This window comes from Marmota flaviventris, chromosome 13 (assembly GCF_047511675.1).
Source record: "Marmota flaviventris isolate mMarFla1 chromosome 13, mMarFla1.hap1, whole genome shotgun sequence".
In the NCBI taxonomy this organism is placed as follows: Eukaryota; Metazoa; Chordata; class Mammalia; order Rodentia; family Sciuridae; genus Marmota; species Marmota flaviventris.
The window spans coordinates 84,883,124-84,908,838 of record NC_092510.1 but is presented as its reverse complement, the minus strand read 5'-3'; the positions used below and the strand labels follow the sequence as shown (position 1 = coordinate 84,908,838).

General features: G+C 55.2%; 1 protein-coding gene across 7 annotated transcripts in view; it reads right to left on the bottom strand.

Moving 5' to 3' along the window:
• Window positions 1-25,715, bottom strand: part of Znf618 (zinc finger protein 618) — a 158,050-nt gene that overhangs the window by 28,081 nt on the left and 104,254 nt on the right. For 2 of the 7 annotated variants that reach the window (XM_027949458.2, XM_071600857.1), the window contains exons 4-10: window positions 16,755-16,850; window positions 13,426-13,503; window positions 12,825-12,863; window positions 8,296-8,385; window positions 7,385-7,420; window positions 7,213-7,290; window positions 318-407 (exon numbers count right to left, since the gene is read on the bottom strand). In XM_027949458.2, coding sequence (XP_027805259.1) covers window positions 318-407; window positions 7,213-7,290; window positions 7,385-7,420; window positions 8,296-8,385; window positions 12,825-12,863; window positions 13,426-13,503; window positions 16,755-16,850 — 507 coding nt within the window. Of the gene's footprint in view, window positions 1-317; window positions 408-933; window positions 994-7,212; window positions 7,291-7,384; window positions 7,421-8,295; window positions 8,386-12,824; window positions 12,864-13,425; window positions 13,504-16,754; window positions 16,851-25,715 lie in introns of all 7 variants that reach the window. The other 5 variants (XM_071600858.1, XM_071600860.1, XM_027949459.2 and 2 more) reach the window with 3 other exon arrangements.

Genomic DNA, 25,715 nt, shown 5'->3' with positions numbered 1-25,715 from the left:
ATGTATTCAAGGAGGTGGGGACAAGGCCATTGCAGAACTTGGACAAATGACACCCATCTTCCTAACTACAAGTCTACATGGGCCCTAGACCTCTGAGACCATCACGGGAGGGGTCTGACCCTGCCGGATGAAGATGGGGCCTGCCGAGCTACGCTAGCCCCTGTGGTCAGGTGGCCCCGGAACAGATCCAGCCACATCCAGCGACCACAGCTGACTCCCAGGCTCTCCCCCTTCCCTGGCAGAGCTTGAGCCTGGCCAAGGGCTGGCCCTGCTGCCCCACCCTGCCCTCCCCACCCCCCACGGGAGAAGGTACTCACTGATGGGGGCGTGTAAGGCCACGTGCTCCTGGTAGGGCGTGTAGTATTTGTACTGCTTCCCGCAGAATTCACAGGTGTAATTCCCAGTTTCTGTCCAAGGAGGAGAGGACGTGTGAGAAAGGGCACCCAGCCCCACCCAGAAACATCAGCATCCCCACCCCACTCCTCCTCCTTCTGGGACCACCAGCTGGAATCCACTCTAACTCTGGAGTCAGAAGGCCTGGGTTCAAATCCCAGCTCAGCCATTTTGAGCTGTGTACCCTCAGATAAGTCTCCAAACCCCTCTCTGTGCCTCACTTTTCCTAACTGTAAAATGGAGTTAATGGTAGGCCACCTTATAGGATTGCTGTGAGGATTAAATGTGTCTGTCAAGTGCTTAGAACAGTACCTGGCACATGCTGTCCTCCTCCATGGCTCCACCCAAGCCCACCCGGGCCGTGACCCCAGCTGGCCTCCAATGTCACTCTCTCCACCAGTCCTCTGTAAGCCCTGCCCTCTGCAGGGGCCACACCCAGGGTCCCGCCTCTCGGGGGACCTTCCCTGTCCCCAGGCACCCCCCTCCCACGGGCAGCAAGGTCAGTTCTTCCTCTCAGGCCCCACTAGACTTTATCTTTACCTCTCTTTTGGCTTTGCCTAACTTCTTTCTTCTTAAAAATGTCTGATGTAATATTGTTCACTGGGGGAAAATTATAAAATACTGATAAATACAAGCACAAATTTTTAAAAATAAAGAGAAATTTCAATCACCTGTAATCCCCAAACAGAGAGCCTCTACCCCCTGGAAGCAGAGAGGAACCTGTCCTCTGGCCCCCGGCCCCACCCTGCACTCTGCTCCTCTGGGGCATGCTTCTCTCTTGATATCATTTGTCTGGCTCCTGTGGCCTTGAATTAGCCGGCCCTGATCAATATCCTCTTTGTAACCTAGTGTATTCAATCGACAATCCTTTGTGGACATCTTGCCCAGTCAATAAGTATCGATCTCTGCAGCCGTTATTGGCTGCACGGCTCCCACGGGACTTTGGAATTCGCTGAGCCAGTCCCCTCCACCAAGGGACATTTAAAGCGTTTCAAAAAAATTTCCCCCTTATTTAAAAACAAAAAAAAAACCCCAAAACAAAAAATGCTGTGACCACATCCTTACAGAAAGTTTTGCACATTTGCTTGTTAGTTTTGCAAGTGATTGCAAAATACAGGTCACGACACAGAATCTCCCTATGTTATTTCCTCAGGGTATATTACAAGAGGTGGGGAAAGGGTTTGCATTTTTAAGGCTCTGGGTAAGCACAGCACCCCCACACCACCCAGAAGGCACGAGAAGGACTGTTTCTGTACTCTGCAGCTGGCGCTGGGTATGGTCCTCTGCCTGCATCTGGCAGATCTAGCAGGGAGAACTCTACTGCACGACTGGCGTATTTTCCATTTCTTTGATTTCTAACAAGATTGATTATTTTCATGTTTAATTAACTACAGTTTTTCTTTTGTGAATTTCCTCTCTCGTTTATGGCCAGTGCTTCGATAGGTCTATCTGCCTTTTTTTTAAAAATCAATAAACTCTGTAGGTTATGGATATCAACATTTTGTTATATATGTTACAAGTCTCTTTTCTTAACTGGTTTCTTGGTCTGTTTTTAGTTTTTTTCCACTCCCAGTATAGAGAGATTCAGAATTTTTGTTAAATAATCTCTGTAACTGACTCATGAACGCTGGCAAAGACATGTATTTTACCTGCTGTTTATGGGCTTCAAAGTAATCAACTGTATTCATTCTATTATTCAAATCTTACATAATCTTGTTTGTCTAGTTGCTCTTGCAAAGATAAAATGTGGTGATAAATCCTCCCATTTCATTGCATTTCTAAATTTACTATGTATATTTAGACACAATGTTATTTGATACATAAGGGTTACGGGATAAAAATCTTCATGATGAACTGTATCATGTGTATCCTTCATGAACATGAAACCATCTTCTAATACAGGTCTCCAAGTGCAGCCTCTGGACTAGCAATGTCAGCACTCCTGGGAACCTCATAAATGCCAATTCTCCCTACTTGCCCCCGAGATCCACTGAAAGAAAATTCTAGGTGTGGAGCCAACTGATGTGTGTTGGAACAAGAATATTCCAATGCATGGGGAAGTTGAAGAATTGCTGCTCTAACATTTGAACTGTTTTATTAGCCTGGCGTTAATGTCAGCTTCTTGGTAATTTGTTGGTTTCTGCTACCTATTTGTCTGCATGCACCTACAGACCCGGTCCTTGCACTTTGACTGACTGGACTGTGCTAAGTGCCAACACAAAATCCTAAGCCAAAACAGGCACGATTCCTGTCTTCCAGGAGTTTTGGTCAGGAAGCTGAGACGGAAAAACCAAGTAGCCACACAAACAAATTTAAAACTGCAACATGACAGATGCTCTAAGGAAACCTACAAAGTGCTGCGAAAACCCATGAGGGGGGTTTAAATCTCTTTAAGGATGCAGGAAATGGCACCTCGGAAAGAGCATGGCTCAGGGTAAAAGATAAGGAATCAACCACGTATATCTCTAATAAACTGTTAGTAATTGGATTATTTTAGATTAACCTGACAATTTTTGGCTTCTAAAAGAGGAGATGATGCCATTTGCTTTTACTGCTCTCGTTGATTTGGTTTTACAAACTGAGCATCCCTAATCCAGAAATCCGAAATGCTCCAAGATCTGAAACTTGAGTGCTGACCAGATGCCACAAATAGAAAATTCCACATCACAAAACTTTGGGTCGTGCACCAAATTATTTAAAATATTTTATAAGATCACCTTCAGCCTATATGTGTAAGGTGGTTAGGAAACAAAAAATGACTGATGTTTAGGCGTGGGCCCCATCCCAAGGTATGTCATTAAGTAGATGCAGATATTGCAAAGTCAGGGGAAACAATATCCCAAATCCAAAACACTTCTGGTCCCAAGCATTGCAATAATGACCCTTGTCATCTTTTCTCCTTTTCATGCACTTTCTGGTTTGTTCCGTTGGTTTCCAGGTGTTTGGTCTGTGAACTCCATGCTTTGCTTTAAGATTCCATTATTTTCCATAGACTTTTTAAGGTATATCTCTCTAATTGTCAAATTGGCAGGTGGAAAGTTAGATTTTTAAGTCTGTCCTCACACAGAAATACAGTTTAACTCGGGGGCTTCTCAACTTGGGCTCACTTACACATCACCTGGAAAGACTCTTACACAGGTCACGGGGCTCCACTGAGATTCGGATCTCAGGAATCCGTGTTAGGACCTAAGAATCCGTCTTAACGCAAGCTTCCAGTGTGGTATTCCTCGCTGAGCAGGAAAGGTTCAGCCTACTTTAGTGCATCCCTGCTCCCCTCTCACCAGTTACAAAATCGAGCCCTTACCCATGCTCTACGGCTTAGCTCCCCGGAACAGAGTTTCGAATAATTTTTTAAAGAAACGGTATGTTTCTGAGCCCTTGCTGTTTTATGTACTAATCATGATCGATTAAAAAATTCTCAGATTAATCCTCTCCCCCTTTTAAAACACATCTCTTCCCTTTCAGCACTTCATGCTGCACGGGTCTGAGGCAAGTGTACCTTGCCTTCGTATGTAGGTGACTGGCTTCCCCACGCCTGGATGCCGGCGGGGCATTTCCCTGTATAGCTGTTTTATTTAGGTAAAGGGCTCTACATTGACTCCACCTGACCCATGATGAGCAGTTGGTAAATCTGCACACCCAGGTCTTCCTGCGCCTGAGCGACGTTTTCTTTTATTAGATCTTGGAGTGCCGCCTCCACCCCAGTGGTGTCCCTCCACCAGCTACCTGGATGGTCCCCTGCTGTCTGTATTCATCACGTGTTCCTTGTTACCCTCAGAATTTAACTATGTCCCTCTCCAGTTCCATTTCTTCAGGCTGATTCTGCCCTGGACACCCTGGCGAGCTGACACCCACCCAACATCCTCCTAAACAGTGGGGGCTTGCACTCTGATCTGACCGTCCTGCTGGCCAGGACCCTCCTCCTCTCACACCTTCCTCTTGCCCTTTTGCTTCTCTACCCTACAACTTGAGGCTCCTTTTTTTTTTTCCTGCTACGGGCAGAACTGTGTCCCTCCTGTTGGGGTCAGATGAGGTTCTGAGGTGGGGAAGAAGCTCCAGATGTCCATTGGGACCTCTGGTCCTGCTTCTCTGCCCTGTGACGACACAGGGAAAAGCAGGCCATCTGCAAACCAGGAGGAGAGGGAGCCCGGTCACGCTGGCACCCTGACCTTGGACTTCCAGCCTCCAGAACCGTGAGAAATGAACTTCTGTGAAGCCACCAGGTCTAGGTCTGGTCTTCTGTTATGGCAGCCCAAGTGGCTAAGATAGGTCACGCTTCCTTATACTTGACTGAAGACATCACAATTTTTTCATTTAGGTTTTGTGGAAGATCACTTTGAGAGGGACGCTCCTCCTTGGAGTCTCCTAAATTCTTTCTCTAGTGATGTGGGGTCCCACGCTTGCTTGTTTGTTTTCCAAGTGACTCTTCCTTATCCAGGCACAAAGGTGATGTAAGCCAGAAACGAATCCCACTTTACTGTTTTAATAGGCAACATGAACACACTGTCCAATCCTTCCTCTTCCCGTGATCACAGTGGTGACTCTCGGGTCTGCAGCTGAAGGGCGAGGTGACATCCACCCAACACCCTCCTAATTGAGCACGCGGCTGTCTCACTGCTCAGCCAGTGCCACAGGGAAGGCATGCTTGCTGCCAGGGTTGCTCCTCTGCCCTGGACCTGCAGAGCTTCACCTGGGGTAGCCAGGGTCTTCAGAACGCCCCGTGCCTCCACTGGAGCCCGTGCCCTCTGCTTAGCTGTTTCTAGGTCCTGTGGCACTGGCACAGAAGCTGCAGAAGCTCTAGAAACAACACTCCTCTCCCAAGGAGGGTTCTGAGTGGCAGCAGGCGTCTGTCTCGCTCCATCACACAGAGCTGGCAGCTGCACCCAGTCTGATCGACCTGATGCAACTCCACACTCCTAATAACCTGTGGTAATTCCTCCCAGGTCCTAGCACGGGTTGTCTATCAGATACTTCCAGAAACACAGAACGAGTTTCCTCTTGCTTTGCATCTTCCTGGGGTTAACAGGTCCCGCTGATCTAATGCTTCCCGAGTAGGTATCAAGGACTGGGCTAATTCCCTTACTCATATTATCCCACCTAACCCCCAGGACAATCCTGGAAGGAGAGTCTTATTGTTATCACACCACGTTAGCTTAAGGAGACTGAAGGTCACACAGATTAAAAAACTCGCCGGACATCACACAGCTGGCAAATGGAGAGCATCTCTCAGTAACATGCCTCGTTTATCACCCCCAGCCCAAGCCAGGTGTGGGGCTGGACATTCTGTGTACACAACAGCCCTGGAGAACAGGTCAAACTTACAGGCGAGTCAAGGGACACTCAGAGGGGTAGGCACCCAAGGAAGGTGACACCAGCATCCATACCCAGGCCTGAGTCAAAGCCTGTCTTCAAAATAATGATGCCACAGCTGAAAGAGTGGGGCTTTGGGGACACAGTGGACAGTTGGGAGAGCATGGCACGCTGCCTCTGTCCTCATTCTGACATGGACGTCCGTCCTACCCACTGACTATGCTGGGAACCTGTATGGTTCAGATCTGTGTTTCCTCTGGGACGTCTGACTTCCAGCCGCCCCGTCCACCAAGGGTTCACTATGCATGTGGCGGGCACTGTGCCATCCACTCTGCAGACATTATCTCCTCTGCAGTTTCCTAAATGCTTTAAGAAGAAAACCAAGAACCATCCTCTTACCAGGAAGAACAAGCCTCTGGGGGACCCAGCCTTCGCTGGGCTGCACCGCGCTCCCTCTGGGGGGCAAGCTGATGTTGGTGTTATGGCTCCTTTGATTTCTACCCACCTGGATTCCATCACCCCCTTGTTCTTTGTTTTGCAAATGCTCTTGGACACACCTCCCCAGGCTGGCCACCAGTCCCCTCCAGATCCCTCCTCCTCCTAGAAGCCACACTGGTCTTCCTGAAATGCAAACCTGGTCAAATTCCTCCCCACTTGGCAAAGGCTCTGCTCACTCCTGTGAGGAGGAACTCAGGGTGCCACCCTCTGCCCCGAGAGCCCTGAGACCTGAGCTCCTCACCAATTCTCCTTTCCTTTCTCAGAACCAGCGCCCCCTCCTGCCTTTGAGTGTGATGTGAGAGCTCATTCCCCACCCTGTCCCCAACCTGGATTCCCAAGGCTGGACTCCCCGGGCTCCCAAGCTCCCCAAGCTCCTCTCTGGGTTGGGATTCTCTGCCTGGTTAACTACTTGTCTACTGCCCCTACCCCGACCCCCGTGTGAGTTACACATCTGTCCTGCTCACTGCTGTGTCCCCACAATGCTCAAGTCTAAGTCTGCTGGAAACAGGTCACAGAGGTGACTCCTGCCCTCAAGGGGGTTTATGGGAGTGGGACGGAGTGTCTGCAGGCAGCCGCCCGCACAGCCTCATCCACAGCTAAGCCCCTTCAAGTGACTAAGCTACCGTCTGAGCACCAACTATGTACCAGGCACTGTGCTGACAAGCAGCTTCTGTCCGTGATCTCATTTAATCCCCCAACAAGCCTGCAGGAGTGTCGTCCTCACCCACAGGAGGGGAGGCCGAGGTGCAGGATGGCTCAGACTGCGAGGACAACCGAGAGGTGGGTGGGAGAGCCCTGGCTCAGCCCGGGGCCTGGCCACCTGCACTGCCCTGACCTTGACCCTTTGCTGTCCCCAGCTCATGGAGAACTAATGTCCTGGGACTGCCCAGCCCAAGTGGTAACAGGTGGGCACTGTGGCTGCAGGGTGAGATGCCACCGCTCCAGTGACGGGCTGCAGCCCTGCCTCCCTCAGCCAGCCCCGCCCAGCCCCGGCCCCAGAGTCCCGCATACTTGGCCCAATTTTCTGGAATGGCTCTGGGGGCTCCTCCTTCACTTCATCAGTGGCCACAACACCTTGGTCGAAGGGGTCTGTGGGAGAACACACGGTCCTTAGCACCCTCGTCGTCCAGGTCTCGGGAGCCCAGAAGGGGACAGGGAAGGCAGGCAGCCACCAACGACTTACCTGCCCGATTCTCGGGGGCCCCTTCCACACTGAACACTGTGCCAGGGCAGGAGGCAACAGCCACAGAGGGAAGGAAGCAGACGAGAGCCCGGTTAGTCCCTGCCTGTCACTGCCTCTGTCCACTGTCCCCTGCCCCCAGCCTCAGTTCAGGGGTTGCCCTTGGGGCCAGGAGTGCTTCCTGAGCCAGTGTGGAAGGCCAGAGAGCACTCAGTGCCACCCCCCTCCACTCCAGGCCAGACCTGGAACGCTTCTGGATCCACAGGGCTGGGGTTGGGGTGTTAGGGGTCCTCTGTCCCCTCCATGGGGAGGGCATGTCCCCAGGACAGCCTGCGCCTCCAGCTCCCTCCTTACCCCAGCAGGTGCCCACCCCCTGGGGCCTGCAGATGCTTTCTGCCTGGACCTGTTTTGGGGTCATCTATGTGCACTCAAGGGCCAGAGCAGGAGCAAAGGGGAAGAGACACGGAGGAGAAGAGAAGCCGAGCCGCGGCTCAGACAGGCCGCAGGCGGGACCGGAGTGGGAGGCCCCAGGTGCTCTCCAGGTCCACTACCGGTTCTCCAGGATTCTTAAGACTCTACAAATTAACTACCTAAATTTATTGTTCTAATTTCAAGCTCCATAATCTAAGATGCTAAAATGTCATCATTCACTTTTAAAAACTGGTTTAATTTCAGTAGAGCATGCAAATGCTCAATATAAAACAGAAAAATGACACGATATGAAATTTCAACATTCGACTGATTTTTGACCTGTAAAGACGGCGATTTCACTTGGCTTCACCTAACAGGAGCATATGCGGACAATGATGGGGACACTCTCTCCCCCAGGATCCTCCACGGTGGCTCACCCCCTTGTGGTTCTGACTGCTGCCTGACCTTCCTTTGGGTGAGAGGAGGGTGTGGAAAGGGCTCACCGTCCACGGCGTGCAGGTCCCGGTGCTCCTGGAAGCAGCTGTAGTACTTGTACTTCTTCCCGCAGATGTCACACGTGTACCTGAAGTTGTCTGCGAGGGCAGGAAAGACATGTGTTGGCCAGGGCTTCCGTCACCTGGGCTGGGGTTTCTGGCCAGTGCATCTGCCTCTGGAACCAAAGCTGGACGGCAGTTTGGGGAATCCACTCCAGAGCATCTGGGCCTTGGCACTGCGGCCTCTTCTGAACCTGGGAGGGCCATGGCCCAGCCTGGACATCGCTCAACAGAGCCCCTCCCATGTGCACATCAGGGCCACTCAGTGCCCCGCCCCCAGGCCAGACCTGGAACGCTTCTGGATCCACCGGGCTGGGGTTGGGGTGTTGGGGGTCTTCTGTGGAGGTGACCAGGGAGCCTGGAAATGATTCCCAGAGCCACCCTCCGTGGGCTCCTAACAGGTTTCACCTCCCGACACAGAAATTATGTGAATGTAACAATCACTGCAGCTTCCACATGAACGGGGTGAGCACGTGCAAGGAGCCAGCTTTTCCCTGTGCTTCCTCGGTTAGTCTTTGCAACAGAGGAAGAAAGCAGTCTCCCGTTTCTGCTGGAGGAAACTGAGGACCAGAGGAGACCGACCCAAGGTCCACAGCTAGGAGTGTAGGTGGCTTCAGAGCTGGGGCCCAGTGACCCTCACTGGCTGGTGTCCATGGCCTGCACAACACCCCAGAATCTGGGCTGGACCTGGTGACCTGCCTATAGAATGCAGTGCCAGAGCCTCTGATGAGACTGAGGCCCCGGGGCCAGCAGCTTGGGAAGGAGAGAATCCTGCTCATGACCACAGGAACGTGCTCCCTGCTGGTCGAGCCTCCAGATGAGACCTGGTAAAGCCCAGAATGCAGCCCCGTAAGAAAGAGCACCAGAACCAAAGGACCCAGTGAAGCCACGCTCCAACTCCTGGCCAAAGAAATTGGGAGACAACTGGGCCTAAGCAGACGCCAGGGCTGCAGAGATGAGCTGGTGCTTGTTGCTTTCAGTTATTAAGTTTTAGGGACATCTGCTACACAGAGGACCACACAGGCCCGAGTCTGGATGACGCCCAGGTCTACCTAAAGTCTGAGCTACACTCCCACAGGATGGATGATACCCTCCCTCTGCTGGCAACACCCACGTCTGCAGTAGCACAGATCTAAGGAGGGCCCATCCATCCCATCTCCTTGGGGACCCCGGGCAACGAGCAGTTCCACAGCTTGCTCATGGCTGCATGGAGGGAGGGGAGAGCCAGGATTCAAACGCTCACTCAACTCCAAGGCGGGGCACATGGCCCCTTCTCTGCCTAGATAAGCTGTTCCTTGTCCCTGAACTGAGGCACTTCCCTCTTGACCTGCTCCAGCTCCTCAGCATTCCAACACAGGACCTGATGAGATCCTCATCCCAAGGCTGCACTACCCAGCAGTGCTGTGGAAGGCTTCTGAACCCCTTTTACCTGAACTTAGGGTCACAGATGACGCTGGCATCTCCCCTCCAGCCTCCACCCGTACCCCACCCACAGCACTGGCAGACTCCCACAGGGCCTTAGCAGACACCAGGGCCGCAGAGATGAGCTGGCACCTAAGCGAGGGGCCTGCAGCCTCGGCACCTGTAGGTGTTCTGAGGATGGTGGGTACCAGAATCTTCCAAGGGGTGGTGGTGGGGTATGGGGCGGTACTGAGAGATGCACTGTTTCCCGGGACCGTTCCCAGGCTGGTGAGTCCAGGATTCCAAGCCTGATTCAGGCTTCACTCACTTTCGGAGGCCAGCAATCCAGCTTAGGGAGCAACCTCCCCTGTCGCCTCCCATCTGGACCTTAAATCCAGTTTGCCCATCCCACCTGCACTCACTGGTGGACACCTGGGAACAGAGATGGAGTAGCTGAGGGGGCCTATTCCAGAAAGGCCTCCACCCAGAAATCCCTCTCAGGCCCAGTGCTGGCCGCCCTCCACGACTGGCTGGCCCCCTTCCCTCGTCTGCCCAGAAACTCTCCTGCCAGTGGCTGCCCCCGTCGCCACAGCCACACTGGCCCCTCCTGTAAAATATGGGCTCCCAGCTTTCTGCACTGAGAGGTGCCCAGAAAGCCCTGTCCAGTCCCACACTATCACGTTTCCCCAACATGGAGGGGGACCTCATTCCCAACTCCTAATGGCGGGTGGATTAGGGCAAGAGTTCTTCCCAAAGACGACACAATGGTTTTTTGTTAGTGAAACCACATTTTCAGAGCTCCCAGGGAGCCTGGCATCTCAGGACAGGCCCTGCAAATCCATGTGGGAGGCCAGCTCCAGGCTGAGGCCACCTGAGCTCAACCCCACCTGACCAGGCCCCTCGTCCCCGTGCCTCATCTGCAAAATGGGAATGGCGCTAATCCCTTCCTCCCCGGAGTGGTGACAAGGAATACACGAGCACCGTGCCCGACAGCCTGACAAACCGGGGGTATGTGACCCAATGCTGCTTCACAAAGAGAATCAATGTGACAGCAGCAACGTGGGGCCAACTGCCACCTTGTCAGGGGAGGCAGTGAGTGGATGTCTCTAGGAAGTGTGGGACCTGGAGTCCAGGCCACATCCACTGCTCCCAAGGCGCAGGACTTGTGCTCCTGAGGACCCGTGTCCTCACCTGGAAACAGGGCAGGATGGACGTGCTATTCTTTGCAGGACCCTTTCGGCTCCAAGACCCCATGGTGAGGCCCCTCCCAGGAGGCTGGTGTGGGAGCTGACCAAGGACTCTAAGCAGCACTGTGGGCCTGGGTCGTGGAGCCCTGAACCATAAGCCTTGACCACCAGCAGGCCCGAGTGCTGCAGAAGCTAGCCAGCACACAGTGGAGGTGATGCTGGAGGCCAGGGCCCAGAACAGGTGAGGCCCAGAATAGCTGAGGAAGGACAAACGGGGAAGCTTAAATATGTGGTGACCATGGGAGATCCATGGGAAAAGAAGGGAGCCACTGAGGGAGGCAGGAGTCAGGCCAGGCTGGGCCTCCACCCAGCTCCAGGTATCCAGCCAACCTGCCTGTCGAGTGCAGAGGAATCCAGAGTGGATGGGCCGAGCCTCAGAGACCTGCTGTTAGGACCCAGCCCCACCAGGGCCCTCCTTGAGCCCTGCGTGCCTCAGACCACCTCCGCCAGCTTTGTTTGGGTTTATTTAGGTTTTGGTAATGTTGACTTTTATGTTGCTGTAATAAACATGAGGAACGGGGATGGGCACACTATGGGACCCAGGCCAGGTCCTGCCTTGTCCCCTGGTTAAGGACTCAGCTGCAGACCGTCCCTGACAGAGTTCCTGCTACAAAGGCAGGGCTGAGTGTCTGTGTGGAGACGCTGGGCCTCTGTGGCCTGAGCTGCTCAGCACCTGGCCCTCTCCAGAAAGTCATCCTGACCCCCGCTGCAGGAAAGTGCACGGATCGTAAGCAAACATGGTCACTCCTGCGTGGCTGGCCTCTGGCTCAGAGGCAGAGGACCACCACCTCCCCACCCCACCGGTGGTCCCTCTCTTGACTCAACCAGCTCCGCTGTCCCCCGTGGCTCTGCTTTCTGTGGCCTCAGCCTCTTCTCTGCCCAGCCTCTCCTACTCCATGCTACTGCATGGCAGCAGGGGAACATGCTGGCTGATCACTCAGCCAGCCCCGGGCATCTGGGTGGCCTCTGGTTTGGAGCTGTTAGTGCACCAAGAATATGCGACTTTACATCTTTGATGAACATGCGCAGACATTTCTTTTTCTTTTTTTTTTTTTCAGTTGTTGATAGACCTTTATTTTATTCACTTATTGATATGCGGTGCTGGGAATCACACCCAGTGCCTCACACAGGCCAGGTAAGTGCTCTATCGCTGAGCCGCAGCCCAGCCCAGACACTGCCTTTGGATATTCACTTAAGGGAGGAACTGCAGGCTCTGGAAGCTCAGTGAGGGGTGAACACCCCAGTCTACACCCAGCTGGTTGGCTGCTGACCAGACCCACAGGGTGTGGGGCAGGCAGAAGCCCAAGTGGGTCTGAGCCTGCGTAGCAAAGCAAATGTCAAGGCCCCATGTGGCCCCAGGTGCTGGGATATGGCACCTTGGGGCAAAGACCAATAAGCAATTATGACCACGGCTGCTGTGCTCACGAGAAACCCCAGAACAGCATTTCTCCAAGGTCAGCTCCACCACCCCAGACACATAAGTCAGTGCCCAAAGAACCTGGGACGCTCCAGGTGGCCTGGGCTGCTTCTGTCCAGGCACCTTGTCCACATGCTTGCTCATCCAATTACAGCTCAAGGATTCCCAAAGTTATTTGGCCAGAGAACCCCTCATGGACAGAACACCTGTTAACCTCCCCAGAACGGAGCTGCCAGGACCCCCTCTGGCTTCTCTGAGGCACCAAGTTCTGTCTCCATATAAGGACCCTCTGGCTCCAGAGGCTGGACCCCTGCTATGTGTGTCTCAGAAGCAAATTTGGGGGCGCCCTGAGGGATGAAGTGAACAGCCCCCGCTTCCTCCCACAGCCCAACCACGAGGAGCGGGGTACTCACTGCTTTGGGAGGCTCCCTCCCCTGAGGTGGCTTCGGTGTCTGTGGGAGAGAGTGAGAGTGGGAAGGAGGTGAGCTGGGAGAAGGCCACGGGGACAGTGAGGGGAGGTGGAGCAGCTGGCAGAGAGGGGCCCGGAGCACTGTGCTGCGGCCTTCTGTGACCCCGACACCAACCAGCCCTGAGTCTGCAGCTTGCTCCCCGCTGCCAGGCTCGGGGCGGGCAGGTGCCGCCCTCCTGGCCCTCAGCTTCAGAATGGGCAGCAGCCACTGGCCCACTCCTCGCTGCCACCAGAACACACAGAAGGACACGAGCACCTGCCCTGCAGGGTGGCCGACAGCACACAGAGCTGAGCGTCCCGGGAGGCACGAAGCCCAGGTGGAGGGGCAGGGAGCCCTGGAGGCAGAGGCCGGGCGGCCTGCCCTGCGGTGCCCCTCGGCTCATGTGTACCCCACACTAAGGAGGCCTCGCTCAGCGCCTTGGCCCTCCCCCATGGCAGAAAGAAAAGCCAGAGCTGGAAAAGCTGGGAGCTCTCTGGGGACACCCATGGAACCCAAGTGGGAAAGTGGGCAGAGAACAGACAGGGGTGGCCTGGGACCCGCTCACCTCGGTGCGCCCGCACGTGGGTCTGGAAGCAGTTGTAATACTTGTACTTCTTGCCACAGATCCCACACTCGTAGGACCCTGGAAAACAGAAGAGGAGAGAGGGGACCCGTCAGCCGCCCTGCAATCCACAGGGGCCCAGGACCCGTGGGTGATGCCACCAGGCACTGCTAACTGTGTCTCAGGGCAGGGAAGTTTCCTAGCAAGCAAAGAGGGGCATGGACCAGCAGAGATGGCCCCGGGTCCTTGCCCGGGTTTGTCTCCAGCTTTGTGCGTGACCTTGGGGAAGGTGCCACCATTTCTGGGCCTCAGCTTCCCAATCGGAAAGACAGAGAGGAGGCGTCCTGGGCTCCCTCTGCCGACACCTGGGGAGGAAGGTGCAGGGGAATGTGGGGTGCTCTGAGAGGAGTAACTGCACCTCCAGGAAATCCTTCCCCAAATGCATCTGGTTGTTTCCGGCTACCCCTTTTCCAGGATGGGAGAGAGGTTAAGAGGACAGACTTCAAAATTAGGAGGTGCCTCAGTCCTTGTCCCTCCTCTGCCTTTTGCCAGCAGCAGCATCTTGTTTTGGGGGGTACCGGGGACTGAACTCAGGGGCACTCAGCCACTGAGCCACATCCTTAGCCCTATTTGTATTTTATTTAGAGACAGGGTCTCACTGAGTTGCTTAGTGCTTCGCTGTTGCTGAGGCTGGCTTTGAACTCGTGATCCTCCTGCCTCAGCCTCCTGAGCTGCAGGATTACAGGCATGCGCCACGGCACCTGGCTAACAGCAGCATCTCAATCCCTCAGGTACATCAAGCTCTTTCTGTTCATTGCAGACCTCTGGGGGCTCTGCACTACCCCAGGGCAGATCTTGGGCCCTGCCACAGATCTGCTTGGCAAGGAGAGCACCCCACACCTGCAGAGGAATGACAGTGCACCCTCAAACTCAGAGACCAACATGGTGCAAACGCCTGACTCCGGTCCCCAGTGGGCCTTCCTCCAGGAGCAGACGGACTGAAATGGCTGAACTCCCCAGAGAGCGCTTCAGATAGGTGAAGCTTCAGATAGATGACATGGGGTTTAGGTTCATGGCAGGAAGGCAGGCAGAGCCCATGGGACACAGCCTGGCAGGGCCCCTAGGAGCAGAGACTCTGACCCTCCCCTCCCCACCCACCAGGCCCTCACGCAGGCTGGATGTCGCCTGCGCCCAGACCCTGCTCTTCCCAATCCAACAGCCAGGGAGCACCTCCGGGCACAGAGGCCCTGGACCAGTCTCGGTGCTCTAGAAAGGCTGGGGCAGGACTAGGAATCTGCCTTTTCCAAAAAGGTCCCAGGGGATTCTGGTGCCCCGTAGCCAGGTATGGGGACACTGGCTTTAGGCAAGGCCTGGGACGGAGCTCAGCCTCATAATTCCAGCTGTGCCTCAGTTTCCTCGCTGGAAAACCAGGGAATGCAAGAGGTCAAGGTCAAGACTGAATCAGCGTGAACTGTGCTCTCATCCCAACCCCGGACATCTGCTGAGGCACCAACCACCACTCTTTGCCGTGCCTGGAAGCTAAGGCTCTGTCCCTGGATGTGGGCTCGAGGAGTCAGAGTCAGCAGGAGAACGCTGGGTGGTCAGTGTGACTGCTGGCTCGGCACTGGCACCCCTCGGCTGCCTGACCTCACACACATTCCTTCACCTGCCTGAGCCTCGATTTTCCCACCTATAAAAGGATTACGCTTTCCACTCCTGATCGCCACTCCCCGCGAGTGAGGTCAGTCCCGTGAGCCAGCGCACAGAGGTGGCGGTGAGGAAGATAGGCCGGCGCCAGCGCTACTACTGTGGATTCTCCAGGGCGACTGTCATCATAAGGCCCATGTGGGACCCTGTAGTCTGTCATTTAAAGGTCTGCATTTGTATTCCCTGTCACATGGGAAAACAGACCAACACATGGAGGGCCAAGTTCACACTGCACGGCTCTCTGTATTTAGCCCTGTGATTGGCACACAGTGAGGGTGCCATAAATTCTTGGTGTCTTGCTGCTGTACTCATCTGTCACCAAGTGACAATGACCCTGACTCTCTTCTGGCCGCCACTACCCCTCTTCAACAGTTTCTGCCAATTCCCCTTCAACTGAGCAAGGATTTATTGAGCATATGCAACAGGCCAGGCACTGAGGCCCCACCAGCGAGCAAGACATGATCTCTGCCCTCCCTCTAATGGGGAGCAGACAGGTCACCAGGCCCGGAGACAAATGGGACCTGCTGTGTACCAGGCACAGTGCTAAAGCCTCGCCTGCCATGGACTTCAGAGAGGAATCCTGAGGTGTGGTCATCCCTGCCTTGTCAGGGGCTCCCCGTGACTGGTTCATGGTGAGTCGGGTCCTGGGGCATGGAGGTAGAACCCAGCCCAGCTGCCGTGAGGGGCGGAGTCCATGGGGTCAATACAAGCCACACCCCCTGGCTTCACAGGATTCTCCCCTTTCCCCTGGAGAGAGCCCCAGGCACAGGCAGCCTTGCTCCAAGGCCTGGCCCCACCCAGGGAGTCCAGGCTGCTCCTGGGCCTTGTCCATGGGCATGCAGCTTCGTGCTCCGGCAGGATGGGCCTGCCCTTGGGTTCCCATCTGTGGAGGGCGCCAGGTGGACAGAGGTGGGGTGAGACAGGGAAGAGCTCACTGGAGCAGCTGCCCTAGGTGCGGCGCTGTGAGCCAATCTGGGTTCAAACATCAGGGGAGCCTCGGGCAGGCCTTGGGATGAGCCACACTTCAGGATTCCTCTCTGCAACATTGTGCCCACAGAACAGGGGGACCGTAACACTGTGGTCCTTATCGCAGTACACAGCAGGCATCTGATAAAGGATAGCTGCTGTTATCATCGGCATTTACAGTTTTTCCTTTGGCGTTCAACTTCCTGAATGCTTCCCAAGAAGCAGGATCGCGGCCAAGGGACTGTGAGGAAAGACCTCCCGGTGTGGCCGGTCCCCGGGTCGGACTGAGAAGTCCTGTAGTGAAGGACGCCACTGCTGCTTAACCCAGCGTCTCCCAGACACCTGTGGCCATGGGGCCCTCTTGTCCCTGCCTTTTTCACAGGATTGTGACTCAAAGGAAGTGCTGAGGGAGGGGTCCCGCTTCACAGAACCCCGGATTTCCAAACGCTCCACCCTCCCTCTGCCAGCCACTGTTTCTGGAGCCCCAGAGCAGATAGGTGCTCTCGAGGTGACGCTCACAAGGTGACAGGGTGTTGTGGATGGTCCCTGTGCCTGAGCCACTGCAGGCCTGCTTCCACAGGGACTGCAGCTGGTGGCTACTCAGTCACCGCAACCTCATGCTGACCTGGATCAGGCCCTGTCCCTCGTCCATCACGTACCCGGTGTACATCTCAACGCTTGGTCAAAAATCCAGGTCCCTGAATACCGGCCTCGCACAGATCCGCAGCGGGGGCTGGCTTCGGGCGCTTTTCCATCTGAATTGCATAAGAAATCAGAAAGAGCCCTCAATGCGGGAGAATGCCAGGGAGTTGGGGAGGGGCGGGTCAGCTGGGGGGGCACAGGGCCTGATCCTGATGGCCTGTCCCCTGCACCATCAGGGCTTTAGAATCCTCGGCGCATGTCGGGATGAGGGGCCACCTCCTCACTCATGAATTCCTACTGCCAGGCAGCCCCTGTGGGGTCCCCCCGCGCCCCTTCAGGGTTCTGTTTCTGTTCTTCACACCTGAATAACTCAAGCTTCCTTCAAGATACAAAGAACTCACACTACCAAGGAGGCCAGAAACGGCAGGAAGCAGCAGCCCAAGATAAACCCCCCTCAAGTTTTTTGTGTGTGGTATACAACAGGCACTCAATAAATGATAGCTTCTATTACCATCAGCCTTTCCAACTTTTTGGGTGTGTGTGTGTGGTGGGGGGGACTCAACTTTCTGAATGCCTCCCAGGAAAACAAGGAGCATGTTTTTCTCTATATCCTGGCACATCACACGATCATAACTCAAGTTTCTGCCCCCAAACCTTCCAGTAAGATGACCTTCCATGGAGATGTGCCCCATGGGCACTGTGCCTGTGTCCCCTGGCCACTATCACCCCCAGGCTAGTGCAGGGAGCACCACAGGAGCTTCTCTTTGCTCTCTGCTCAGTCCCCTGCCCTGCTGATGCCCTGCTGTGCGTCCTCCTGGTCCTCTGGTCCCCAGCTGCTCCTGTCCCTTCCTGAACCTCAGCAGTTACCATCACCACCCACCTGCTCAGTGCCAGGCTCTGCAGTTATGTGCGGCAATCGTCCAGTTCACAAGGGCAGCAGGTGGCCCCGGGGTCCCAGCCCAGGGCTGCTGCCTAGCTCAGGTCATCCTCATGACCCCAACAGGTAAGTGATCACCATCCCCATTTTTCAGTGGAGAGAAGCGAGGACCAAAGGGGCGACCTGCCAGAGGTTGCTGGACCTGCCACGCCACCAGCTTCTCTGGGACAGCGCCTTGTGCTTCTGAGCAGTGGCCACTGACAGCCCCGCGGGCCTCGCCTCCCTTCTCCCTCTCCCCCCTTCTCCCTCTCCCAAGCCCGCTATCCCACAGGTGAGCACAGGGTCCTAGAGGTTCATCAGCCAATGGCAGGCGAGAAAATGGGCTCAAGGCCAGCCTTCAGGCTCCAGAGCCCTGGGTGCCAGGTCACTTCCTGGATGCCGAGTGAGCCGTGTTCTGGCCAGTCGCAGAGCTCCCTGTGGCTCTGCAGGGCAGCAGAGCCCCTGTCGTGTCTGGTGCAGCCACAGGGCTCCCCAGAGCACCCCACTCAGTGTCCTGGCTCAGCTCCAGGATGGCAGGCAGGACTCACCAGCACAGGAGCCCAACCTTGTGCCCTCCCGTCTGTCTTGCGCTGCAAGGAGTCCCCAGTCCCCAGCCTGCAAGACGAATCCTTGTCAACGCTCCTACCTGCACCTGCCGGAGCACCTGGCAGAGGCCTAGAGCACCCGAGGCAGCCTGGCCAGGTGTGTGGGGAGAAGTGGGCGGGGCCTACAGAGGAGGCGGGTGGTAACCCTCAGCTCCCATCGGGGCACACAGTTAACTCTAGGGAAACTGGACACCTTTCAGAAGAGAGAAAATACAGCAAGACAGAAACCAAGGCCGATGAGAGAAGGTCACAGGTCAAGTGCTCAGGGGATCCCCGACCTCTTGGTCCCAAGGCACCACGGGAGCTGGCCCAGGGTTTGCCTGAGGACAGGGGTGCTTCAAGAGGACAAGTGGACAGTGGGCTTCTGATCTTTCTGGGGCTTGGCCTCACAATGAATGCCCTCTGAAGCAGGGTCTTCCAAGAGGGGACACAGACCCTGGGGGGTTGTGGCAGCTGTCCAGGGGACAGTAGTTTTAAGTCAATTCTCCGGACATCAACTTCCAAACAGACTCTTTCCTAAAATCAATGCACCGGGGCTGGTAGCAGGTGGAGGCCCACGCACTGGTCCCCCCCACACCCTCCTCTCACCCTTCTCCCCCTTAAAACCAAAGGGCATCCTTTCCCCACCCTAATCCTGCCACAGTGCCTCCCCGGGGAAAGCCTCAGGGCTCCAAGCACAGAGAAGACCCGGAATACCAGGGTTTGGAAGGTGACTGGATCTAATGACTGGGGACAATTCCATTTTGAATCCAATTCTCTGCTTTCACCCCCAATAAAGAAGGATCTAATAGAGCTGTTAGCGAAGAGACCATTAAAATCCCGTCAGATCACAGACCCCTGCGTGATTTTTGGCATACATCTTAGAAGAAGTTCAAAGAACAGAGTGACATTGCTGAGTGACACCACCGACAGAGCGCCAGCCATCGCCAGCTCCTGATTTACACACTCGAGCTTCCTAAGCACTTCCCCCTGCGAACACCAAAGACCAGGAATAAGACGAAGGCTGTCTTGTCTCATCCCAGCAACAAGAAATAGGAATTTGCAGATACAGGAGCCAAATGAGGAAGCAAGCAAGCCCCAGCCATTCCATCGGGAAGTGTGCTTTCGATAATTTTTTACTTTTACATTTGCTATTTATCTAAATTTGCTTTTGACGAATTGCATGCTAATAACAACTCAATCTGAAAAAAATTGTGCTTTAAAATGCAGGGCTTTATGATCTCAGGGATTTTTTTTTCCAGAAATTTCTACTTCAATTTATGTACCTCTTGTTGTGGTGGATGAGTGTGAAACAGTGATCAATAAAAGACTTTGAAGCATAAAAAATATATTACATTAGGATAAAACCCCGGGGGGAAGTGGACTGGAAATAAGAGTTCAAGGAGAAAAAGGAAAGATATAAAATACTTGGCTGTTAAAGATGAGCTTGCTCTTATGTTTTTTAAGTGACGATGGCGGATATTCAAATAGCAATGCTGTTTCACGGATTCCCTTGGATACATTTAAAAGAGAGGTTCACAGCTTTATTTCCAAAGTGCCACCCTTTTTGAAATACAGTATTCCAGAAACCGTGTCCTTTGCAATTACTTAAACTTTGGATAAAAACATTAGATGTCAACTCAAAAATGTGAAAGAACAAACACACTGCGTCTCAACACTCTTTTAGGAGGGAACAAAAAAATGTGTGACCCACTGGCTTTTTAGTTCCTATCATTCCCGGGTCACCCCCGAGGTGTCAAAGTCCTGATGCCTGCATCTGGCTTGCTTTCGGCTCTCCCTGAAGCCCTTTTCATGTCTACCACTCCTCTCTGCCCTAAGGTTCCCTCTGGAAAGACAGGCAGACATTACCCCACCCACCGACACTCAGGAGCTTAGGAACTCCCTTTCCTGGCCCCCTGGCTTGTCTATGAACCCTCGGCATGTGAGGCCGTCCCCTGACGTGCAGTCCAGGAACCCTTTCCAACAGGGATCCTCCAACAGGTCCCTTCCCACTCGAGACCACCAGATGGAGAGTCGTTGCAGAGACCAGACAGGCCTGGAGGGCAGCCAGGACCCCTTCTTTCCGCGTGGCGCTGCAAAGGGCTGCGCGCTGGTTCTGGCAGGCTTGGGCGCGAAGCCCTGCCAACAACCCATTGAAACAGGACACTAGCTGTCAGCTGGCTCTGCAAAGCAGGACCTGGCACCTCCACCGCCTGAGCTTGTCACAGGCCGAAACCCACGTGGCCGCGCCTGAGTGGCTGTCAAGCTCTCTGCTGTTCCTCCCAGAGCCCAGCCCAGCTGCCACCTCGGGACTGAGGCTCCCTCCTCATCTGTGCCCCCTCCCTGGGGGCTCAGAACTTGCCTAGAAACCCTGCAGATTCCTGACCCCCGACTCCATTCCTAGAGCCCACCCAGTGACCCCCCTCCTCACCCATCTCCCTTACACACTTATATCGGGGTACCAAACAGTTCCTCAGTCACCATGTCCTTGTTACTGAACTGAAATCGCCTCCTGGTGACGTCCCTGTGCTGGCTGGGCCCACCCAGAACATGTCTGCTCCATCTCCCCCTCTCCCCTCCCCGGACACCGCCCTCCTCAGGGCACACTGTCCCCAGATCTTCCCCAGGAATCCTCCGCACAGTTAACTCTCTGGAATAACCTGGCTGGTCCTTCATGAGAAGTGGGGCCCAGCTGAGCTGGATGGCTGGCTCCCTCTGTGGGCCCCTGCCCCACACCAGAAAGCCCAGACCCCTGGTCTCCATGCACCTGCAGCCCCCAGCCCCTCACCTGGCCTTCCTCAGGATTAAGGACCAACGGTCCCATGGCTCAGAGGACAGCCTTCACTGCTGATGGTACATTCTGACCATCACGAGCAGGGCTGGCGTCCCTACCTCTTGGAAGCAGGGAATGGTCCACAGCCGGTTGTCCTGTATAAACCCATTGCCTTGGGTTGGTCTGGCCTAAGGAGACTTCCACTCCAATTCTCCGTTTCTAGCTGATGGGCAGTGACTGCTGGGTGTGCCGGGTTGAGCAGGATTCTGAGGTACACTGCTGTACGGTGATCAGTTGGCAATACCATGATCGTGGAATTGGACAGTGCCTGTGTTTATCACTCCTCAGAGAGGAGCTCCTGAGACCTCAAGCATGGTCCAGCCACGGCACAAGGTTGTCGGGCAGCTCTGCCCGGAGTCTGTCAAGTGGGCACGGGGTCTGTCAACTTGCTTTCTTTCGCTTCTGGTTTTACCTGACCAAGCTGTCAAGTTCAGGATTATCTGTACTTTTTTTGCTCAAAAAAAAAAAAAAAAAAAAAAAAGCTGGGGGGTCTTGCCCCCAAACCCCACACCAGCTCCAATGGCTGTGATTTTTTTTTCAGGGCTAGGGATGAAACCCTACTGGACTACACCCCCAACCCCTTTTTATTTTTCATTTGAAACAGGGCCTTGCTAAATTGCCAGGTTGGCCTCAAACTTGTGATCCTCCTGCCTCAGCCTCCCAAGTGCTGGAATCACAGGCCTGAGCCACAGCGGCCGGCTGGCAGTGGTGTTCTTTTTAAGAGTGAGAAACACCCTTCTCAGCCCAAGGGCTTCCCTGGGAAGCATGGTGTGGAGGCAGCAGCTCTACAGATGTGGCAGCCAGACTCTGGGCACCGATGCCCCTGGCCCCTGCCCAAGGAGCTGCAACGCCAGCGCCCTGGACAATGTCGGTGCTGCTGGGAACACTGTTGGCCTGATGGCCTTCAAAGGCCCAGAGAGGACTTGGGAGGCTCCTTGTGGCGCAGCTCGGGTGACCAGGCAGGAACTCTCTTCCACTCAGCAACGAAGCCCACCTCTGAGCCCCAGCACGGCTGGGTGAGCGAAGCCCTGACACATCCCGCCCAGTGCCTTGGGCCACATCAACTCCTCAGGCTGGGCCACCGGGGCACAGGGGTACCCTGTGGCATGAGCCCACTTAAAGACCTGGCTCTAACCAGCCCGCACCTCTCCAGGACCCCATGGGTGGTTCCCTCCTTGCTTGACTTTCAGAAGCGGGTGCAAGATAGGTTCTATGAGGTGAGTGTCACCACCTTGCTATGTGACTCTGGGAAGGTCTCTTCCTTTCCACGGGCCTTCAGCTGCCTCTCTATAAAATGAGGGGGTCAAGGATGTTAAATGGATAGCACATGTCGCCCCACCACTACTCCTGGATCCAGGCCAGACATCAACCATCGATCATGCCACACCCTAAGTCCTCAACACAGAATTCCCAGCAGCAACCGCTTGGACTTGACCCACCAGGTGAGATCTATTTGCTACCTGGAGATGAGACAAGTTGAAAGGTTCCATTCTCACACTGACTTTTTCTTTTCTTTTTCTTTAATGCCTTTCTTTCCTAAAAGGCCAAGCCAGCCTCCTCCTCAGCTGCGACCAGGCCCCCCAGCAGGAAGCCTGACCTGGGGGAGGTGAGATGAGCCCCCGGGGCCAGCAGGGAGCGCTCTGGCCCTGCTGTGGTACAGCCTCCAAAATGGCGGCTCCACCCCAACCTGCCCTTGGCCCCTACAACTTCTTCCAAACCTGGTGCCAAGACCAGGTTACTTAGATGCTTCACAAGATACTCAAGTACCGGAGGGAAGTCAGGGACTCGCCCAGTGCCAACTTTCCTCCCCAGCCGTACTTCCCCACATCACACTGGCTGACCTGTGAGGTCGGGGGCGGGAAGCAGGGACCGTGACTGTGCCGCACCTTGAAGAGCACTTTCCACTCTGCACAGCACCAACGTTACCGCCCTGGGCTGCTGACTAAGCACCCTGTCAAGCGCTGTGCCTAGGCTTCTTCCCGTCCTCACGTAACCCGGGGAATTTGCAGCTGTGGCACTGAGACACGGAGAGGGCGAGAAACTTGCCTGGGGCACCACACTCCCACGTCAGGGGCCCGATCCCCTCGATCCCCTCGCAGTCAGAGCAGCGGAGCTCACTCTCGGGCAACACCGTGCCCTCAGTGCCAGTTTGGATTCCCACACCCAGGAGGTGGCTGGGGCAGGAACTAGGCCTCATTTCACAGATGAGGACAGTAAGACAGACGGGCCAGGGGCCTCACTGCAGAGCAGCAGCTGAGATGGAAACCCCATCGTGGCCGGCACAAGGCTCCAGGACCCAGGGACTGTCCCTGTGCAGGCAGCGTCACAGGAAGGCTCCAACGCTTCCCTGGCTTGGATGCTCGAGGCTTCCCTGGTGGACCTGGGCCCTGGCTCCACTCCAAGACTCGGATTCTGCTGCCCTCACTGGGCATCTCCTGGTAAGCATGAGACAGCTGCTGGGTCTGGTGAGTCTCACGGCGCACACCACAGAGAGCAAGGGCATGTCCTCTCCCCAGGAACAATTCCACCCAGGGGGAACTCAGTCCTTGACCCCGGGGGTGGGGGTGACTACTGACGGCAGGAGGGCAGGTCCAACCCCTGAAAAGGCTTGTCTCCTTTGGCACTAAACACCTGTTCCAGACACTCTGTTCACCCAGATTCCGGCGGTGGAAGGATGACTGTACCCAGCTTCCTTGACGTTGGGTAGAACCATGTGATTAGCTCTAGCCAATGGCTGCGAGGGGACTTAATACCGCTTCCTTTTGGCTACAGCCAACGATTGCCAGGGGAGCCCACCCAGGGCTTGTTTGGCCAGCAGAATTCCACATAAGGGCTGATTTCTGTCTGAGCCCAGAGGAAGGCAGAGCCCCCTGTGACCACATGAACATGCAGTGTAAATAAGAAATAAACTTTTGTGGAGTTTTAAGATGCCAAGATCTCTTTGTTTTAGGACCTTTTGTTACTGCAGCATAACCCAGCCCCATTCCAGCAGTTACAGTACCACTGTGAACATCACTTCCGGAAGCCAGGACCTTGCTAGGTACCATGGGCAGGAGTGGGGAGCAAGGGGACAGAAATCAGGCAGGTCCTGGAGCTCCAAACTTCAGGGGTTACCAGTCACCTGGCCGAGACAGACACAGTGAAGGCCTCTACTGTAAAGAGACAGTGGGAAGGTGACCTGGTGAGGGCCAGGGTGGAAACAGACCTTCTGACCAGTGGGATCAGGGGACGCTTCTGAAAGCAGATGGCACAGGTGTGGGGTGATTTGGGAAAAGGGCAAAGGCATTCCCAGGAGAGGGAACAGCAGGAGCAGAGAAGAGCAGACTGCTCTGGAATGAGAGGTATGGAAAGATGGGCAGGACCTGGGGCTACGGAGGACCTGAGGCCATAGCTTCAACTCAGAGACGGAAGAGTCGGTCCTGAGGCTGACCAGCAGGGAGCTGCATGGGTCTGCTTTGGCAAGGCCTCCCTGGAGCCAGCGTGCAGAGCAGGCGATGCCGGGCAGGGAGACACATAAGCACAGGTGTCAGAGGTGCTGCATGACCCAGGCAGGGCCGATCACAGCCCAAACAGCAGAGGGATGGTTGGGAAGGGGGCACGAGGCCGAGCCCAGTGGCTGGGGAGAAAAGGCCATAGGACCTGAGTGGAACCAGGTGGAACAGATACAGGGACCTTCACCATGAGGCCCTGAGGGCCACACAGGATGCACACCAGGCAGATGCAGGAACTTAGAAAAAGGCAGGCCAGACCAGCCAGGAAGGGCAGGCAGTGACAAACTGTGCTTCATGGCCCCCCTGGGAGCCTTGGGGCAGCCACCCGGACTGTGTGGGAAGCTAAGTGGGCTGGGGGTCCTGCAGTCCCAAAGACACAGCACTCCCAAAGACACTCCCAAAGACACAGCAAGCTGCTCAGGAAACGTGGAGGGCGGCGCGGATGGAAACGGAAGCCCGGGGTCTGACCAGACACGGCGACAAAGTCAGGCTGAGGACCGTGGGCTTCGTTTCACAGAGCAGGGGTGGCAAATTTGTGGCCCTTGGAAAGACTCAGACCCACAAATATGTTCTGTTTGGCAGATTTCAAAAGTGCAATTTGTTGCCAACACTGAAAACCGAAAGAATTCACATCACAATGCTCATTCCTGGCGTGCAATTTGTGAGAGACCTGGCAACGCTGAGCTCAGAGACCAGCTGAGGAGCAGCCACCCCACGTGCGTAGGGTGAGGGGCTCCAACTGGACCGGCCCCCGCCACCTGTCCTGCTGGCTCCGCTCTACTTACACGAAACAAGCCTGTTTGTTGGGCTTGTGGGCAGCTGAGCTGTGAGCCTGGCAGTGGCGCAGGGAGCCCTGTGGGGGACCCCGGGAGAGGAAGGAAGAGAAAGTGCTGCTAGAAAGCTGGCTTCTCCAGCTCCTCTAAGAGGGCAAGGTGTGGGGTCACTAATCTGATCCTGACCAGGAGTCTGCTCGGGCAGGACCTGAGCTGGGAACTGCACCCAGGGACCGTGATCAAACCAAGGAGGGAGAAAGGCAGACAGCCAAGTGACCAGGGAGACTCCGGCCCCACAGGGGCACAAGGGACTCGGGAGGCCCACAGAAGGTCCTGAGCCTTTGGCTGCCACAAGGGCCCGACGGGTGGGTAGGGTTTTGC